Source organism: Myodes glareolus, chromosome 8, assembly GCF_982192425.1.
Source record: "Myodes glareolus chromosome 8, mMyoGla1.1, whole genome shotgun sequence".
Classification (NCBI taxonomy): Eukaryota; Metazoa; Chordata; class Mammalia; order Rodentia; family Cricetidae; genus Myodes; species Myodes glareolus.
In genome coordinates this window covers 71,940,892-71,957,081 of record NC_142033.1, presented here as the reverse complement: position 1 = coordinate 71,957,081, position 16,190 = coordinate 71,940,892, and the positions used below count along the sequence as shown (strand labels likewise).

General features: G+C 41.9%; 1 protein-coding gene across 1 annotated transcript in view; it reads right to left on the bottom strand.

Annotated features, from left to right (window-relative positions):
* The window catches only part of Poln (DNA polymerase nu), a 167,823-nt gene that overhangs the window by 120,928 nt on the left and 30,705 nt on the right, over positions 1-16,190 (bottom strand). The window contains exons 7-9 of the mRNA XM_085692033.2: positions 14,443-14,511; positions 12,454-12,514; positions 11,697-11,761 (exon numbers count right to left, since the gene is read on the bottom strand). Of these exons, the coding sequence (XP_085548159.1) occupies positions 11,697-11,761; positions 12,454-12,514; positions 14,443-14,511 (195 nt within the window). The remainder of the gene's footprint in view (positions 1-11,696; positions 11,762-12,453; positions 12,515-14,442; positions 14,512-16,190) is intronic.

The window sequence follows — 16,190 nt, the reverse complement described above, 5'->3', positions numbered from 1 at the left end:
AGAGCAGTGTGGTTTTTAACAACAGGTATTAAGTCTTTTAATTGTTCTGTGGATGAATTTCTCCAATGCTGCTAGGGAATGACTGAACCAAATTTGATGAAGGGGTTTGCTGGATGCCCCTCAGGGCATTTCCCAATAGCAAAGGGTTATCTTGCTTGTCCCTTGTTGATCTGCATTCATTAGTCCAATGCTGGTCTTTGTTACACTTCCTGTTTGAATTAGCTCTAGAAAAAAATTGTTTCTAGGAAATTTTACCTATAATACCTTTTCAAATGACCTTGTTTACTGCATTTAAAACATCTGACATTTTGATTTTTCTTGAAATTTTTAGAAATCACTTCTCCTATCTAAGTATCATTGTAAGTGTGAGATCCAATATCAGCAGTATTTTGGGTCCATTTATCTATGGGTACTAATCTTGCCTTTAAGGGCCTAATAACCCTTTTGCATTGTGAACTAAGATTTTCAAAATCCAAATATTCAATTAATATTTGTATAACTTCTGAATATGGCATAGAGCCAAGGTGTTATCATCAAATGTAAACTGTCTTTGGAAATCAGCATACCTTCATCAAGAAGCTGGTCTTTGGAAATTTCAATACCTCTAGCCCTACTTTGTTATTTTGTGATCTTAGCTTCCTCTCTCCACCATGTTTTCCACTGTAATTGAGGACCAATATTGCTGTAGCTAAATCTTTCCAGTTTTGGGGACTAATTCTAATTCTGTTCTGAGTTGCCTGTGAATTTAACATCTGCTTCACAAAAAGTGAATGCATACCATATGAAATGAATGCTCCCTTAAATCTCTTCAAGTCTAACATTGAAACAGGATCCCAGTTAACTTCTGCATTGCAATGGGGGTGCGTATTGTCTGGTGACTGCTCTTGTGTGGCAACTGGATAAATTAAGGTTGGTTTTCTAATAACTTTAGACCACTCCTCTTCAGTCTCATAATGCAGTGGTACAGTACATTCTGCTCTGTCTGTGTCTGAGTATTTTTCTTACTTTCATGAGTAGGTCTTTCTAAAGTTTTTATTTTATCAGTAGTAAGTCTTTCTAAAGTTTGTGTCATATCAATAGTAAGCCCTTCTAAGATTTGTATCTTATCTGTCAAATTTTTATTATTTTTATTAGTAAGTTTTCTAACGTTTGTATCTTATCAATAGTAGTCTTTCTAAGACTTATATTTTATCTGTAAAATTTTCATATTTGGCACAATTATCAAACCACTTTTTAAGGATAAAATAAGAATTACCAAACTGATAGTAATTACAATCACCATTATGCCAAACTCAGCTAAGTGATTCATCCCCTCATTTATTTTTTCCATTTGTAAGCCACCCATAGTAGCACTATACAGAATCATAACTCCTTGCACTATGATATTCCCGATTCTTAACATGGGAAAGATTTTTCTTTTATTATTATCTAACTCTCTCTTTAAGAATTTCCCAAGTGTCTCACCAAATCTGCTGACTTCTAAGTTTGCCCACAGCAACAGCATCAGCAGCAGAGGGCTTGAGCCTCTCCCACATTTTCCAAGCACAAGCCCACTTTTCAGAGTCCTGGGAATGGCTCTTGGAGAGGCCCAGACAGTGACTGTGGTGGTGCCAGCTGGCATGACTTTTCCATCTGTGTGGTCATGTCATGCATTAGAGCACCAAATGCAGTTTTTCTGTTGGCTTAGCAGCAGCACATACACCTACTAATATTTCAATTATCGTCTGTAGTCCCACGGCCATTCAATCAATGCCCTATTAGTCACTCAGGCCACTGGTGTGGGACCATGGTCTGTATTCTGTCAATTATATTTAAAATAAACACTGATTGGCCAGTAGCCAGGCAGGAAGTATAGGTGGGACAACCAGACAGGAAGTAGAGGCAGGTCAAGGAGAACAGGAGAATTCTGGGAAGGAGGAAAGGAAGCCCATTCCTCTGCAGTCCTTGCCCAGCCACAGAAGAAGCAAGATGTGACTGCCTCACTGAAAAATGTAGTGGGCCATGTGGCTAACATAGACAAGAATAATGGGCTAATATAGATTAAAAGAGTTAATAAGAAGCCTGAGCTGATGGGCCAATCAGTTTAGAGTTAATGTGAACTCTGTGTGATTTCTTTGGAACTTAACAATTGTGGGAACTGGGCAGAACAGAAACCCCCGACAACAAATGGTGCCCAACGTGTGGATGACTGCATCCACATAAAAACTGACAGAGCTTGGGAAGTAATTCTAGACAGAAAAGAATAAAGTTAAACATGGCTTATTGCTAGCAGCATTTTCTCAGATGGGCTCTGCTTGCTAGAGGCAAGTGCTTTCATTTAAGAGAAGCTTCCTGACTCAGCTTTAGCTGCAAAACCTTGCAGCTCTTTAAAGAGGTCCTGCCACGAAACACTTAAGTAGTGTTGATGAAAAGCTGGCCGCATGCTTTCTGTTGGTGCCAGGGACCTTGAAATGCTATAGAGTTGTGGCAATAAACATGGCTCTGGCCAATACCTCAGCCATGAGGCTGGAATCTCAGAAAACTAAGGAATGGGTTGGATCCAGCTGTCAAAGCCACAGCTTTAATTCTCTCCATATTGTTTAGCAAATTAAAGACTCACATAGTCAGAAAAAGAGAGATATATATACAGTAAAGAGAGATTCAAAGATAAAGAAAACCTCTAAATGGTTTACAGTGTGTTAAAAATATTTGCAAGCTTGGGAGAGTAAAGAAACAGGTTAAAGTCCTTAAAATAAAAAAGAAAGAGAGTAGTTGGGTGTGGTGGTACACACCTTTAATCCCAACACTTGGGAGACAGAGGCAGGCAGACCTCTGTGAGTTCAAGGTGTGGTGGCACCCACCTTTAATCCCAAGGCTTGGGAGGCAGAGACAGACAGATTTCTAAGAATTCAAGGTGTGGTGGTACACACCTTTAATTCCAGCACTTGGGAGGCAGAGATGGGCAGATCTCTGTGAGTTCAAGGACAGCCTGGTCTACAGAGTGAGTTTCAGGACAAAGATACACACACAAAAAAAACCCTGTCTCAAAAAGCCAAAAATTAAAAGTAAAAATTAAAAAAAAAAATTGAGGTTAAAATAAAGCCACATAAAGATGGGAAATACATAGAGAATCTGGATACTGTATGCTATTATGTTCTCTTTGAATTGTTTGAATGCTGAGAAAGAAGCAACAGCTGCTAAAAGATATTTGCTTATAAATGCTGCTGAATTAATCAAAGAAAGCTAATTTGAAGATACCTTGACTTCAAAATTTAAGTCAAAAGATATGTTACTTTGGAGAAGAGGTTTTGTTTTTGTTTCCACAGGAAATGAGAGGCTGTGGATTCTTTATGAGTTAAGAAAAATCAGGTTTGATCAAGGAAGACCACCTGAGATAACTATGGTAGAAACAGATGGCCCAGATGTCAGAGTTCTACATCCAAAACAGATTCAAGATGCTGCCTGAGATGATCAAGCCTCACAGGATACTCCAGTCAGGACTTGATCATAGTTCTAAATTTTCTTTAGGTCCCCATAAGATTATCAGTGCCCCCAACCAGCAGGAAGTAGCATGGAATACTATGCCCACATTCCCAAAAAATGGACTATGAATGCTCTTTTTTTTTTTAAGAGGGAGAAGTGGTGTGGGACCATGGTCTGTATTCTGTCAATTATATTTTAAATAAACACTGATTGGCCAGTAGCCATGCAGGAAGTATAGGCGGGACAACCAAACAGGAAGTAGAGGAGGCAGGTCAAGGAGAACAGGAGAATTCTGGGAAGGAGGAAACCCAGATGTGACTGCCTCGCTGAAAAAGGTACTGAGCCATGTGGCTAACATAGACAAGAATAATGGGCTAATATATGTTATAAGAGTTAATAAGAAGCCTGAGCTGATGAGCCAATCAGTTTAGAGTTAATGTGAACTCTGTGTGATTTCTTTGGGACTTAACAATTGCAGAAATCAGGCAGGGCAGAAATCCCGACATCAGGCCACAGCCTTGCAGAGCTTCTGGTTCCAAGGCCTGGTTTATGAAGGTTCAAGTTAAGTCTCTCTCATTCTATTTACCAACAAAAACTTGGAAGTCAGATGTTGGGGTGAAAACCTGCTAGATCAGAGAAATTGAGAAATGACCAGCTGACCTTCATTTTTGGCTGGAGATATCACAAAAGACATGTCTTCCCTCATCCCAGAACCAAAAGGAAGCTTAAACTTTAGCCCCCTCCTTTTTGTTTCTGTGTATCTTCTCTATCCAAAATGCTAGCTTCTTTATGACTAATTCCAGTCAGCTAGTTGCTGGCTCTGCCCCCTGATTCAAGGTAAACTTTATTGTCAGTCTTGGGAGTGTCAGAGTGTAATCAAAATATCCCACAACAATGGTACTCTGAAGACCCCCCCCCCAAGACACACACACACACACACACATATATATATTAGGTACAATGCTTGTTCTCCCCCCCCCTACATGAGTGCATGTCTTAGTTACTGTTCTGATGCTGTGAAGAGCATGATCAAGGAAAATCTTACAAAAGAAAGCATTTAATTTTATTTTTCAAGACAGGTTTTCTCTGTGTAGCCCTGGCTGTCCTAAAACCACTATGTAGAATGGGCTGTCCTTGAACTCAGAGATTTGCCTGCCTCTGCCTCCTAAGTGCTAGGATTAAAGGCTGCACCTATTGCATGGCAGAGAGTTCTAGTCTTGATCCACAAGCCAAGTTGAGAGACACTGGGCTGGGCATGGGCTTTTAAAATCTCAAAGTCCAGTGACATACTTCCCTCAACAAGGCCATAACTTGTAATACTTCTAATCCATTAAAATAGTTCCACTCCCTGATGACTAAGCATTTAAATATATGCACCTATTGGGGCCATTTTTATTTAAACCACCATATTCTCCTTCCTGGTTCCCATAGGTTTGTAGCCATATTATAATTCAAAAATGCACTCAGTCCACCTTCAAAATTCCCCATAGTCTATTATAATCTCAACACTGTTTAAAGGTCCAAAATTCAAAGACTCTGAGACTCATGGAAATTTCTTAAATGTAAACCTCTATAAAATAAAAATAGAAAAGCAGAGCACATACTTCCAATATATAATGGCATAGAATATACATTAGCATTCCAAAAGAGAGGAAAATGAGCACAGTAAGGAAACACTGGACCAGAGCAAGACTGGAAACCAGTAGCACAAACTACAAATTCTAAACCTCCATGTTTGATGTCAAAGAGCTCTTCAGATATCCAACTTCTTTTAGTTTTGTTGATTACGGCATACTTCTGTCTCTTGGACAGGTTCCACACCCAGTCCACAACTCAGTTTGGTTAGTATTTTAGTGTAGGAAGTCCTTCTATGTGTTGCTTTTATTGGTTAATGAATAAAGAAACTGTTTCTGCCAGTGACTTAGCAAAATAGAGCTAGGTGGGGAAAGCTACACTGAATGCTGGGAAAAATAAGGCAGAGTCAGTGAGATGCCATGGAGCCACCAGAGGAGAAAGACTCAGGCTGTCAGCGCGAACCTTGCTGGTAGGCCACGAACCTCATGATAAAATATAAAATAATAGAAATAGGTTAATTTGATACGTTAGAGCTTGCTAGAAATATGCTAGAGTCATTGGCCAAGCAGTATTTTAAATAATATAGTTTCTGTGTGATTATTTCTGGTCTGAGCTGCCACATGGTTGGGAAATGAACTAGCAGCCTCTCACAACAGATTGGTGCCCAGGATAATGGGCATTGAAGAGGCTCTTTATAGAATTGGTTAGCCATGTGGGCAAGAAACTGCTCTTGCCTGGACTGCTTGATGATGTTCTGCTATATGAACTGGACATGCAGGACCCACAGAGAAATGACTGCTGAAGTTGCCTAAAGAAGATGAGAGAGTTCTTCTGGGTTCCTGCTTCATCAAAGAGTCTGCCAGACATTCTGCAGTACATAGAAGAAAGTGACTGACAAACTGCCAATATAGGCAGAACTGTCTTTGAAATTTCATGATTCATGGAAAAGTCTGCTGGAATCTACGGGCCTGTAGGCTGAAGAGGGATACGCCAATGATACAGAAGAACTTTGGGTGACTGTCCAGGCAGCGAGATGTCTCTGTCAATTTTAGAGTTTTGGAAGTTGCTTACAGTACATTTTCTTTTTACTTAGGTAATAATATATTCTTCTGGAATCTTTGATGGAGTTGAAGAATAGATAGTTATAATTTTCCTTAGTTATGATAAAGATAAAATAGATATAAATGTTGTAACTGTAATTCTTGCTTGATACCTGTTTTGTTATATGTAATTTTACTATGTTAAAGTTAAAACCTTCCTTTTTATTTAAACAGAACAGGGGAGGTGATGTGGAATTCCCCTCTTTATGTGGTGGATACCATTGGTTGACAAAGAAATCTATCTTGGCCTGTGATAGGGTAGAGTAGAGCTAGGCAGGGAAAACTAAACTGAATTCTGGAAGAAAGAAGGTGGAGTCAGCAGACACCATATAGCCACTGTTGGAGCAGATGCGCCAGAACTTTGCCTAGAAAGCCACAGTCACATAGCTATACACAGATTAACAGAAATGGGTTAATTTAAGATGAGTTAGCCAGAAATATGCTTAAGCTATTGGCCAAACCATTTTACAAAAAATAAAGTTTCTGTGTGGTTATTTCAGGGCTGAGCAGCCAGGAACAAACAGTCTCCTACAACAGTATCCCATGACTCTGGAATCTCCAATGTCTTATGGTCTCTAACACAATTCAGGCTTCACCTTCACAGGTTCAATAAATGGCCTCTATGAAGGCACTCCCCTGAAACACATCTGGCCTCAGTGGCTTTCCTTAGCTATATAGGGAGATTCCACAACCCCTTCTTGTATCCTTGACTCTAAAGCCAGAAATGCATGGCTGCGGCTGAAGCTGCCAAGTTCTGCTGTTTGCTGGAACTGGGACTTACCCCCTTGCTCAATTACATTTGCATCAGCTTTCTTGTGGGGTTCGAATTATGCAGGCCCATATTCCACATTGTCTGGTCTTCAGAGAATCTGAGCAACTTAAAAGACACAATGTGCACCTTCCACACAGGAGGTAGTTGCCTGGCTCTTTGATAGCAAAACAACCTGACACCATCCTAACAACTGGTGCCAGGATATGCTAATGTTGTTCTGCTCCTTCTATTGTAAATTATGAGGTCACCTGGGGAAGTGGTGTTTTTCAATCTACATGATAAAATAGCCATAGGCAAGAATGTGCTCTAAGTCATCCTCCCCATCTAGGAGACAATGCTAATAAAGTTTGTGTTACCTGCCCCCCATCAATTTACCTTGATATAAAAGCTGTTTGGCAACCCTAAAATGGCTCCCTTAATGTAGATATCTTCTTCCCTGCTCCTATATCTGCCCTTCCTCCTTCTCCACCCTCTCATTCCCACAAGCTCTCCCCAGTCTTTCCCTTCTCCCTTCCCTCTCCCCCTCTCTTCTTCCCCCACCCCCACTCCCACCCCTACCCCCACCCCCATGCTCCCAGCTTTTGCCCAGCAATCTTGTTTGCTTCCAATTTCCAGGAGGATCTATATATGTTTTCTTTGGATTTACCTCATTATTTGGCTTCTCTAGGCTTAATGTCCTTTGTTTATGGCTAGAGTCCACTAATGAGTATTAAGATTTTTTAAAAATGCTGGGAGGTCTCGGGAGGCAGTAGGCAGGCAGCAGGCTCTGGGAGCAGCCAGTCCCAGGCAGAGATGGCTGCAGGTCCCTGCAAGATCCCCAGCAGGCCATGTGGCGACAGACAGCGGGCTCTGGGAGCAACCAGTCCCAGACAGAGATGGCTGCCGGTTTCTGAGTGGTGGCTGGTCCCGGGCAGGGAGACACATGGAGGGCAAGCAGGAGACAGAGACATGAATAGACACAACATGTAGAGTGAGGTTAAATATTTATTCAGGGGATTATGGAGGGGGAAGGGAGAAGTGGGGGGGGCAGAGAGAGAGAGAAGATGAGAAAAAGACAGAGAAGGGGGGGAAAGCAGAGAAATGCGTATGTGCACGCCAAGAGGGGACAATGAGAAGATAAGATGGCAAGAGGAGGGCTCTAAGATGGCGGGAGGAGGGCAGGGGTCGCCGGGAGTGGGAGTGGCCTGTCTCTTAAAGAGATGAAAACCATAACAGTGAGTACAAACCATATTCATCTTTTTGGGTCTGGGTTATCTCACTCAGGATAGTGTTTTCTATTTCCATCCATTTGCATGCAAAATTCAAGATGTCATTGTTTTTTACCGCTGAGTAGTACTCTAATGTGTATATATTCCACACTTTCTTTATCCATTCTTCCATTGAGAGGCATCTAGGTTGTTTCCAGGTTCTGGCTATTACAAACAATGCTGCTATGAACATAGTTGAACAAATGCTTTTATAGTATGATAGGGCATCTCTTGGGTACATTCCCAAGAGTGGTATTGCTGGATCCTGAGGTAGGCTGATTCCCAATTTCCTGAGAAACCACCACACTGATTTCCAAAGTGGTTGCACAAGTTTGCATTCCCACCAGCAATGGATGAGTATTCCCCTTACTCCACATCCTCTCCAGCATAGGCTATCACTGGTATTTTTGATTTTAGCCATTCTGACAGGTGTAAGATGGTATCTCAAAGTTGTTTTGATTTGCATTTCCCTGATCGCTAAGGAGGTTGAACATGACCTTAAGTGTCTTTTGGCCATTTGAACTTCTTCTGTTGAGAATTCTCTGTTCAGATCAATACCCCATTTTTTTTAAAATGGGTTAATTAGAATTTTAATGTCTAGTTTCTTGAGTTCTTTATATATTTTGGAGATCAGACCTTTGTCTGATGAGGGGTTGGTGAAGATCTTCTCCCAGTCAGAAGGTAGCCTTTTTGTCTTAATAGCAGTGTCGTTTGCTTTACAGAAGCTTCTCAGTTTCAGGATCACAGGTGTCCACAGGGATGTCCCCAGCTAGGTCCTTGGACAGCAGAGGAGAGGGTGTCTGAACTGTCCTTGCCCCACTATCACACTGATGATTATCTTGAATATCACCATAGAATCTTTGTCCAGCGATGGATGGAAATAGAGACAGAGACCCTCATCAGAGCAATGAACTAAGCTCCCAATGTCCAGTTGAAGGGCAGAAGGAGGGAGAAGACGAGCAAGGAAGTCAGGACTATGAGGGGTTGTTCCACCCACGAGACAGTGTGCCTGTTCTAATGGGGGCTCACCAAATCCAACTGGACCGTACTGAACAAGTGGTGTGGGAGAACTGTCTGTATTCTGTCAATCATATTTTAATAAAATGCCGATTGGCCAGGCAGGCAGTATAGGTGGGAAAGCCAGACAGGAAGTAGGGGTGGAGCAAAGAGACTGGGAGTATTCTGGAAAGCAGGAAGCTCCCTCCGCAGTTCTGCCCACTCCACCGAAGAGGAAAGATGTAAGCTGTCACACTGAGAAAGGTACTGAGCCATGTGCTAACGTAGATAAGGATAATGGGGTAAAATAAGTTATAAGAGCTAATAAGTAGCCTGACCTAATGGGCCAATCAGTTTATAACCTTATGGAGTCCTGTGTGTAGTTACAAACGAGCATGTGATCAAATCGGACTCTCTGATTGTGGCTGACAATGGTGGCTGATTGAGAAGCCATTGATAAAGGCACTGGGACTTGTTTTTACTGCATGTACTGGCTTTTTGGGACTCTAGTCTATTTAGATGCACAGCTTCCTAGGCCTGGATGTAGCGGGGAGGGCCTTGGACTTCCCACAGGACAGAGTTTCCTGCCCTCTCTCAAGCAGGGAGAGGGAGGGAGGGGGAGGGAGGAGGAGGGAGGAGAATGAGTAGGGGAGCAGGAGGGGAATAGGAGGAGGGGAGGAACTATAAATTTTTGAATGGAAAAATAAAAAAAAAATTTAAAAAGCTGTTTGGAAAATAAACACGGGTGATTTCAGGACTTCAGATTTCAGGATGTGAATGATATCTGAAAATCCCCTCCCAATACTGCCATGTGAATTGTGTCTTCATTTATTCCCACACCTCCACTCTGGTACAAGAAACGATTTATGTCTGGGCTGGTCCCTGACACTTCCTGATGTTGATGGTTTCCTTCACATCTTAAGCTGTTCTTTAATTCCTTTTTATAAATTGGAAATAGAGCTGTATGGGGTCTTGCCCTGAGGTCACTCCTTCCTTTATTTCATTGAGTTTCAAGTTTTTCTTTAAGCTCTTTAACTCCTTGAGCACAGGAATTGGCTCCAACATCAAGATTTTTGATGTTCTTTTTCTCTTCACACTGTACAGTTTATACTTCTCTTTGCCCAGCTTGCTCCTTTTCATTATAAATCTGTATAAGAGAGATTACTAGCCGGGTGGTGGTGACACATGCCTTTAATCCCAGCACTGGGGAGGCAGAGTCAGGTAGATCTCTCTCAGTTCAAGGCCAGCCTGGTCTACAGAGTGAGTTCCAGGATAGCCAGGCCTGTTATACACAGGATACAAGCCTATGGGAACCAGGGAGGGGAATGTGGATAATAACCACATGATATAGTGTTAATATTAGGCTGTCTGGAAATTTCTACTCTCAATGTCAATAATTCAAAACTCTTCAATTTAGCCTTATGTAGATTTTTTAGGACAAGAGCAAAAAGAGGCCACATTTTTTACTAAAATATCCCAAGAATGATCTCTGTTAAGTTGGGAGCATAGCCCCCAGCCCCTAGCCTGGGAGTTGCTTTGCTCTGGACTCCAAATCCCAGCATGCCAAACCACTCCCACAGGGTATTTAAGTGGCCTCCTAGAGGAGAAACATCTGGTTTTCAGGTCTACATGGGCTCCCTGCTGCCCTGTCTCCCCGCCATGCGCTTGGCCACCTGAGAGCGTCTTACTTAATAAAACGATGGGCATTTTGATTTGGTTTAATTCGACCTAATTGGATTTCTTGCACCAGCGGAGCTGCTCTTTTTCTTATCAATCTCTAGGTCATTTGCTAATATTCTTCACCTCTGAAACCTGGAGTTCAGCTGTTACAATTTGCATGGCTCTCACCACTGCTATATCCCACACTCCTTTAGAATGGCCCATTAAACCCTACTGAAAGCATTCAACCACTTTTCTAGTCCAAAATCTTCCATATTCTTCCAAACAAACAGCATGGTCAGGCCTGTCACATAATACCCTAGTCCCTGGCACCGACTTCTTAGACACCGTTCTATTGCTGTGAAGAGACACCATGACCAATGCAAATCTTATATAAGAAAGCATTTAATTGGGTGCTTGTTTACAGTTTCAGAGGTTAGACCATTATTATCACAGTAAAGAGTATGGTAGCACGCAGGCAGACATGGGGCTGAAGAAGTAGCTAAGAGTTCTACATTCTGATCCATAGGCCAAGAGAGACACTGGGCTTGGTATGAGATTTTGAAACCTCAAAGGCCACCCCCAGAGACACACTTCCTCTAACAAGACCATACTTCCTAAACCTTCTAATTTTTTTCCCAATAGTGCCACTTCCTGGTAACTAAGCTTCAAATATGTAAGCCTATTGGAATCATTCTTATTTAAACTAGTATAGTGCAATAGATGTCAAAGGGCTGTAAATCCTTCAACACATGGTCTTCCCCTCTAGGAGTCCAGGAGAAGGATGAACAGTATCCACAATAATCTAGGGTTAAATAGAATAAGGAATAAAATGAGAATCTAATAGAAGCAATGACAATTACAGATTTTGAAATAATAGCTTACCCCAAGGAGTGCTGAAGTCCTCTCCATTTCTTCTTTGTCAACTGGAATCTTATGGTTTTCCATCACTGTGAATCAAAATCAAAAGCAGATAATATTTTCATTGCATTAATCAATCCTTTTCAGTAGACTGAAGAGCCCTACTCTCTGATGACCTAATGATAACAATGCTCATTGACCCAGGCCCCACTGTAAATCAACTGCTGTTCTGTGAGGAAACAGAAGCACAGGAAGAACTGGCTTCCTGGGGATACACTCTAGTAACAGAGCACTTGCACAGCACAAGCCAGGTTCTGGGTTCAGTCCCAAGGTGGGAAGGATGTTGGACTGCACTGGTTCCAGCCTGGCCCTTTGCATACTCTAGATGGAAAATGACTCCTGGCCTTGTGGCAAGACCTGGTCAGAGGCGAAGATGGATAAATCCCTGGAGGGTGCTTAAAGGAAGTATCTCTAAAGGAGAACTAGCTGGAGGACTAGCCTGAAATTGAGATAACACAGGTGGGTAAGTGTCAATGAGACCCCCTTCTGGCTAGACAGAACAGGAGGGGTCTCCATGACTGGATGCCAGCCCTTCAAGTCCTTCCAGACCAGGAGGTGATGTAGCCTAAACCATCTCGTTGCAGAACAGAAAATAATATGATAGCAGCCTCTTTGGATGAAACACAGTACCCATTCCATTAAAGGATAGAGAAAAGTCATTCTTAAACAATGTAAAGATTCTCCAGAAAGATGACTATACTTTGTTTTTATGGTAACTCACCTGCCAAAATTGGTATCAAAGGAAGCTCCAAAGTACAAAATAGTTGCCATAAGCCATAAGCCTGTTTATGGAAGAGATAATATCAATATTGCTTCAAATTATTGTCTGCATTTTGTTGAAAAGCTACTTGACTTTGTTATGTTAGGATTAATGTGACCCCTGTCTAACGTGGCTCCTCCTACTATCTTCATTCTTTTTTAATTTATGTATTTTTACTTCATGTGCATTAGTGTTTTACCTGGATATAGGTCTGTGTGAGTGTTGGATTCCATGGAACTGAAATTACAGACAGTTGTGAACTACCATGTGGGTACTGGTATTGAACCACAGGTCCTCTGGAAGAGCAGTCAAGTGCTCTTAACTGCTGAGACACCTCTCCAGTCCCTCCATTCTTTTTTTAATAAAACTTTTATTTCTATTACAGAGAATATTTTATTATTCTCTAAATATCTGGTAGAGATATTCTGAAATTTCACAAGACCTTTGCTTTCTTACTTTGAGGAGTATTTGCATGATTTTAGTCTTCCATTTTAACTACAGAACGGTTTACTGAATTCCAATCATTTTACCTAGTCTTCATCAATCTTGCATTGACTCTACAGACTAGTCAGGAATGTTGGAATCATTATATTAGGCCATCTGTTTTAAGAGCATGAAATCTGTCTACAGCAAAGCACTAGGTTGAGTTTCCGGAGACCAATCCAAGAGAGGGAGAAACAATAATATGAGCAAAGGGGTCAAGACCATGATGGTGATACTCACAGAATGACTTGAGCTAGTGAGAGCTCACTGACTCTGGATTGATAGCAGGAAACCTGCATAGGACCAAACTAGGACAGCTGTGAGACTTGGGCAGTCTGTGGGGCCACTGGCAGTGGGACCAGGATTTTACCCTAGTGCTTGAACTGGTGTCTTGGAGCATTTCTTTGGAGAGATACCTTGCTCAGCCTAGATATAGGAGGAAGGGCCTTGGTCCTGTCTCAAAGTGATGTGTCAGACTTTGTTGACTGCCCCATGGGAAGTCTTACCCTTTCTGATAAGGGGACTGGGTGGGGGGCAGGAAGAGGGGAGGGAATGAGAAAGGGGCTAGCTATGTAAAATGAGAAACGATTGTATTAAAAATATTCTTACATCAAAAAAGCATGAAATCCTTCCTCTTTTATTCATATCACCTTCCATGTTATTTATTTATAGGCCCTTATTTATACACATGTGTCATGTAGTTCAGTCTGGACTCAAACTCTCTATGTAGATGAGGTTGCCACTGAACTTCTTCCTGCCTCTGCTTCAACTGGGATTACAGGCCATGTTTACCACACCTGATTTTTCATGATGCTTATTGGAGTTTTTCTTATGTTCACTCTTTTCTGCTGCCATCTAAGAGTGCTGGGCCTCACTTTCTAGTTCCCCTCAACTTCTCTGTCTGTCCCTGCACCCTAAGGTAGGCTGATCCTCCTCTCCAGGACACATCACTTGGGCTCCTCCTCAACCCTTAAGACAGTTTTCTTGTTTGGGCATATGCCTTACGGCAGAGGAAAAGAGAACTAGCTTTCATTATAGCCCAGGAATGGAAAAGTCTCCAGCTATAGTTGTCCTTGGAAGCATCTCATCTTGCCAGTCTCCTTCACCTTTGCCTCAGGACATATTCTCTCTTCCTTCAGGTCCTCAGCTGTTCCTCCATTGACTACAGCTTCCCAATAAAAACCTAACTGAAACAAGTTGGGTCCATCTTGTTGCTAACAAAAGTAAACCTTGGGCATCCGAAACATTCTAGTTAATTGTGATGCTTTGAAACAATTGTTTTCAATATACAGAACACATTTTAAAACTGTAGGAATTATTTTAATCTTTCCTTTTCTGAATGAGGCATAAACTAATTTGGCATTAGGAAAACATCTCATGTCATATTGAAAACATAAGTGTGATGGGTATCAATGAAAATACAGGCTTTATATAGCCAGAAATTACAGTATAAAAAAAATGTCTTGCCTTCAGCTTGGAACAGAGATCCATCGTGAGGTCGTAGAGTATCCTCAGGTTCACACACACATTCTGATTCTTTAAAAACGGAATACATTAAAATTCAGATGAACATGGCAGCAATTTTCATCATAGTCTGGAAACTGATATGACTTATACAAGTGTTTCTGGTGACATGGTAGGATGCTCCTGACAAGGTCCCTAACAGAAAAGTACCTCTGTTGTGCAAGTTAAGCTGTCCACTTTCCCAGCCCAGCATTTTCTTTCTTCATTGTACAGATAGAAAAATAGAGCTCCCAATGCCTGTTGCAATGATTATATGATTTCCAGAGCCAGAACAAGAGTTCTCAAATCCCACAGCCTCTCCTCCCTGCTCTGTCACACAGCACCACTTCATGGGTGCTACATTCCACACTAACCTATCCATTAATACCCTAGGACAGGTCTGAATAGAAAAGCCCTGAAACGTCACAAAAATTTTCAAAGGACAGAGAGGGGAGATGGGATAAAAGACAGACCCTCAACACACAATTTGTGTCCTTCCTAACAGGGATCTTCCAGGACCTTCTACTCAATATCCCACTCTACCAAAGAACCCCAAACTCTGTATTGCTCAGATTTATCTCTGCTAAATCCTCACATTAGAAGAAACTCAAAATATGTTGGTGTGGGAGAATTATCTGTATTCTGTCAATCATGTATTTTAATAAAACGCTGATTGGCCAGGTAGGAAGTATAGGTGGGTCAACCAGACAGGAAGTAGAGGCAGGGAGATGAGAACAGGAATATTTTGGGAAGCAGGAAGCTCCCTCTGCCATTCCTGCGCAGACCATCGAAGAGGCAGGATGTAACCTGCCATGCTGAGAAAGGTACTGAGCCGTGTGGCTAACGTAGATAAGGATAATGGGGTAATATATGTTATAAGAGCTAATAAGTAGCCAGAGCTAAGGGCCAATCAGTTTATAACCTAATGTAGACTATGTGTGATTTTCTTTGTTGCATGCCGGCTGTGGGTACTGGGTGGGATAGAAACACCAACAAGCCGGCCCTCATGTTACAATATGTGGCTACCAGTTGGATATATGCTAGCATGCTTCTTCAGTCATTTCCTGATCTTGGCTCTCCCATCAACAACTCAGGAGTAATGAGGTAGAGGACCACATCTATGCCGCCACCTAGAACAATCCCACATGGTTTCCTGAAACTTTCTCAACTCCAAAGCGATCGATCATAAGCTTCCTTCCTTTTTTTTCCCCTTTGTTTGGATGGGTTTTTGTTTGTTTGTTTGTTTGTTTGTTTTTTGAGGCAGGGATTCTCTGTAGCATTGGCACCTGTCCTGGAACTCACTCTTGACCAGGCTGGACTTGAACTCACAGAGATCTGCCTGTCTCTGCCTCCTGAGTGCTGAAATTAAAAGTGTGTGCCACCCCCGCCTTGTTTATAAGCTTCCTTTTGAATCAAGTTTGACAGGCCTGTTCCTTTGCATAACACAGCTTCCTTTCTCCTTTCCAAACTGCCCTGTTGTCCCCTCTAAGGAGCTAATTTTCTAGGAGGTCTTGCCGTTCCCATGCCATTCTTCTATCTGAGCTCCCTTCCGTTCTGAGCAACTCAAATCACCGTTTCAGAGTGGTACAGAAGCAGATTCTGTAGGCTAAAGGCCCAGTTTCCATCTCTAACTCTCATGCACTACAAGGTTCTCCACAGATACATCTCGCCAACAACCATGATTGGGATTGCACTTGAAACTGCCTCTTATC